The sequence below is a fragment of the Leucopleurus acutus genome (genome assembly GCF_964270905.1).
Source record: "Leucopleurus acutus genome assembly, chromosome: 18".
NCBI classification, from domain to species: Eukaryota; Metazoa; Chordata; class Mammalia; order Artiodactyla; family Delphinidae; genus Leucopleurus; species Leucopleurus acutus.
Window position 1 is genome coordinate 25,574,658 of NC_139160.1, and position 4,409 is coordinate 25,579,066.

General features: G+C 63.7%; 1 protein-coding gene across 2 annotated transcripts; it reads right to left on the reverse strand.

Moving 5' to 3' along the window:
• Positions 1 to 329: 329 nt before the first annotated feature.
• LOC309974659 (protocadherin-8) lies at positions 330 to 4,181 on the reverse strand (the record flags this gene model as incomplete). Of its 2 annotated transcripts, none has more annotated exons than XM_082859343.1 (3): positions 330 to 706; positions 1,177 to 1,384; positions 1,848 to 4,181. In XM_082859343.1, the coding sequence occupies 3 exons, from the start codon at positions 4,179 to 4,181 to the stop codon at positions 330 to 332; spliced, it is 2,919 nt and encodes a 972-aa protein (XP_082715469.1). The 2 variants fall into 2 exon arrangements, with proteins under 2 accessions (XP_082715469.1, XP_082715468.1); XM_082859342.1 differs by having other exon boundaries at positions 1,557 to 4,181.
• Between the last annotated feature and the right edge of the window lie 228 nt (positions 4,182 to 4,409).

Sequence of the window (4,409 nt, forward strand, 5' to 3'; positions counted from 1 at the left end):
ATTATATAAAAATATAACAAAATTTCATTATATACAAACATTACATTACACCATGTACAGGTTAAAAACACTAAGAAAATGGCAAGCCACAAGGGAAATTAAAGTCAATAGCATGATAAGAATTAAATACTGCACACATTTCATAAAAATTACATTAACTACATTTTTGTTTGCAAATACCAAACAGTACCAATGTGATTGGAAATAGCTTCCAACAACTTCATTTTAAGGCACATCTTGCATATTTCTATATACAACACTGAAACCGGTCAATAACTTAGGGGCTTCTTGGAGTGACCTGTATATGCGTGACAACATGCAGCATGGGATTACACATTTTCATTGTCTTCCTTCTTTGGGGACAGGTACCTGCCAGGGGAGGACTCATAGAGGGGTACCCCAATCTCCTGCAAGTCTGGGAGCCTCCCTGGACGAGGAGGGGAGAGCAGAGTGACTGTCCTGTCATAGTCTCTGTGTAGCACTTTCTCATAGACGCTCTGCAGCCCCACTGTCTTGGGCAGCTGGGCCTGGTAGTAATTGTCCCTACGCAGAGGATCCCGGGGCAGGGACGTGCTCTTACAGAAGGTCGACATCTGGGCTGGCGGGTGAGTGGAAGCATGTGTGCTGGGCCCTCCAGCGCAGGAGGGGCTCCAGCAGCGGTCAGAGTGGCCCAGGATCTTACACTCCGCGGTGCACGCCCACAGTCCTAACATAAAAGAGAAAGGAAGAGGGCATGATGATTACTGAGATTACACGCACTGCGCCTCCATCTTCAAAGCGTCAGACAGGGTCAGGGCGGCTGAAAAGGAAAGCGTGTAAGAAGATGAACGCCCTGATTCCAGATCTGAAATGAATATTGGTTCCTACAAAGCCACTTTAATACGAAGTTGGCTCAGCTTTAGCTGGAAGCAAAAAAGAAAAAAAAAATGATAAGCAGAATTTCTCTTCTCAGAAAGCAACCTAACAGGATGGGAGTCTGGTTTATTTTAGGTGGTGGAGCTGCCTCGACTTGGCATTTTGAAATTCATGTTTGAGGCAGGCTGGAATCCAGAACTCAAGGACAGAAAAAAGTGAGAAAGAGGGAGGGAATCCGGGAATGGAGATTGAGAAGAGAGGCTGTTGCAGAAACGGAGGGAGAGAAGAAAGGCTGAATTGGCAGGAAAGAGGAGTCCTCACCACTCTGCATGTGGTTGATGAGATCCTTCTTCAGAGCGTCCCCGCTGATGTCGGAATCGCTATCGTTGAAATCACTGTCCCCTTTGCCGCTGTCTTTGCCGCTGAACTTCTCCGCTTCTCGGCCGGAGATGGTGTTGAAAGAATGTCCTTTCCAGACAGCCACAGGGGGCGCCGGCTCCTTTCCGAAACCAGGGGAGGCGCCGTAGGGCTGCAGCAGGGAATGGGGAAAGCAAGCAGGGGTGAGGGTTGGACAAGAGACAAAAACACAAGGGCGACAGGTTAGGCCTCTCCCACGCACGCATACCCAGACCCCTCCAGTCCCTTCCCCCAGCCTGTCCGCGGAGCACCGAGCGGGGCGCCCAGCCGAAGGAAGGCCTCACCTCGGCGTGCGCGCCGCGGAGCCGCTGCTGCCCCTCGAAGTGACAGGAGCTTTCCCCGGTGGCACTGCCGCCCTCTGAGCCCGGCACTTCGGCCGCGGCGACCGCGGGCGGGGGCGCGTCGGCCGCGGGGCTGCCAAAGGGCGCTTTGCCGCTGCCAGGGAAGGTGAGCACGTCGAACATGTTGGGCCTGGGCCCGGCTCCCCGGGCGGCCTCCTCCGGGGAGCCGGGAGCCGAGGCTCCGCCGCCCGCCGCCCCGGGCCGCTCTTCCCGGCGGGGCCCCCCTTTGCGCACCTCCTTCTTGCGGCGGTTGCAGGTGGTGGCGATGGCGATGATGGCGGACAGAAGCAGCGTGCAGCTCCCGGCCAGCACGATGATGACGATCAGCGGCGTGTCCCACTGTAGCGCCGGCCCCGACGTCGCGAGCCGAGAGCCGGGAGGGCGAGAGCGCTCCGAGTTCGCTGCACTGGCTGGCGACACCAGCCCGCGCCCGCCTCCTGCTGTCACCACGAAGCTGACAGCGGCGGTGGTGGAGAGCGGGGGCCGGCCGCCGTCGGATACGACCAGCAACGCCCGGAATACTCGGCCGGGCGGCTCCTGAGATAGGTCGCCGGTGAGCACGATCTCCCCCGTTCGGCTGCCGATGGCGAAGGCTTCTCGCGGCTCCTGTTGTAGCAGGTCGAATGCCAGCTCCCCGTTGGCACCCTCGTCTGCGTCCCGGGCCTGCACGCGCGCCACGGCCGTGTCCCTTGCTGTGCGCCCGGGGACCGCCACTTCCAGGGAGCCGTTGGATGGTGCCGGGTGCACCAGGACCGGTGCGTGGTCGTTCTGGTCAAGCACCCGCACTTGCACCAGGGCACTGCTGGAGAGCTGAGGGGAGCCGCCGTCGCTCGCCTGGATGCGCACGTCGAGCTGGCGAAGCGTCTCGTAGTCGAAGCTGCGCAGCGCGTAGATGGCCCCGGTAGCCGGGTCCACCGAGACATAGGTGGACACGGCGCCCCCAGCGCGGCCCACCTCGGCCTCCAGCAGCCGGTAGGTGACCTGGCCGTTGCGGCCCAGGTCCGGGTCCCTGGCGGCCACCGTGGCCAAGTAAGCCCCGGGCGGGTTATTCTCACGCACCGACACCTCGTAGATCGGCCGCGTGAAGAGCGGCTCGTTGTCGTTCTCGTCGCTCACCCGCACCAGGTAGGGCCGTACGGTGCGCAGCGGGGGCGCGCCGCGGTCCTCGGCCACCAGGGTCAGGTTGTACTCGGCGATGCGCTCGCGGTCCAGCGACCCCGCGGTCACCACCAGGTAGCTGCCCGCGTAGGCCGGCTGCAGTCGGAAGTGCTCGTGCCCATAGAGGGCGCAGCGCACCTGCCCGTTGGCTCCCGAGTCCCTGTCCGAGGTGCTGACCAGCGCCACCAGGCTCTCGCGTGCCGCCCCCTCTGGCACCAGAGAGATGGCTCCGGCCTCTGGCGTCCCGGGCCCGGTCGACGAGGTCGCGTCCGCACCGAGAGCAGCGGCGGCGGCGGCGGCGAAGGGCGAGGCGACAGGCGCGCCCGGGGCGGCCAGCGGGGTGATGGCGATGTCCGGCGCGTTGTCATTGACGTCGCGGATGCGCACGATGACCTTGCAGGTGGCGGCGCGGGGCCCGGGGCCGCGGTCCTGCGCCCGCACGTCCAGTTCGTAAGTGTCCTGGCGCTCGTAGTCCACGGGCCCGGCCAGGGTGAGGCGGCCCGAGCGCGGATCGAGGCGGAAGAGGCGGCGCGCCTCGGGCGGGGTACGGGAGCCGAAGGCGAACACCACGTCGCCGTTGGGGCCCTCGTCGGGGTCCGCCGCGTCCAGGTCGAGCAGTAGCGAGCCCACGGGCGCGTCCTCCGCCAGCTCCACCTCGGCCACGGCGCCCTGCGGGAAGGCCGGGCTGTGGTCGTTCGCATCCAGCACGCGCACACTGAGGGCGGCCGTGGCGGAGCGCGGCGGGCGGCCTCCGTCCTGGGCCACCAACTCCAGGTTGTAGGCGGCCTGGCTCTCGCGGTCCAGCTCCTGCAGCAGCACCAGGTCGGCGCACTGGGCACCGTCCGCGCGCGTCTGCAGCTCCACGCGGAAGGGGCTGTGCGGCTCGGCCAGGCGCACGCTCTGCAGCCCATTGGCGCCCACGTCCTCGTCCACCGGCACCTCTAAGGGTATGCGCGTGCCCACGGCCGCGCCTTCGGACACCTCCACGGGGATCTGGGCCCGGGGAAAGCGCGGCGCGTGGTCATTGACGTCCCTCACCTCCACTTCAACGTGCACCAGCCGGAACTGCTCCTGCGAGAAGCTGACCACGTCGAAGGCCAGCACGCACTGCGGGGCCTGGCCGCACAGCCGCTCGCGGTCCAGGCCCGCGTCTCCGACGGTCAGCTGCCCGTCGCCCTCGCGCACTCGGATCAGCGAGCTGTTGAACTGCTTCATCAGGCGGAAGCTTGTGTCTCCGGACACTTTCATATGCAGGTCTTCAGCCAGGGTCCCGATGACCGTTCCGGGGGCATCCTCCTCGAAGGTGCTGTATCGCACTGTCTTGCTCTGGGCCACGGAGAGCACCCAGCAAAGGCTGAAGAGCTGCAGGGGGAAAAGGCAGGGGATTCCCCCGCGCCTCGCTGGACTCATGCCGCCAGCCCCGAGCGCTATTCCAAAAGGCTGAGGGAGCGATTCCTCTCTGGTTTGCAGGTCTGGGCGTGAGTCCCAGGGTCCCTAGAGCACGCTTTTTGCGAGGCGTGTGCGGGAGAAGTCTGCAGGCTGCAGCTTGGAGGTGCCGGCTGACTCTGAGGACGCGTGGATGCCGCCCACGGCCCACACCTCTCCCTCGCCTTTTCTCGCTGGAGCTGCGCCGCCGAG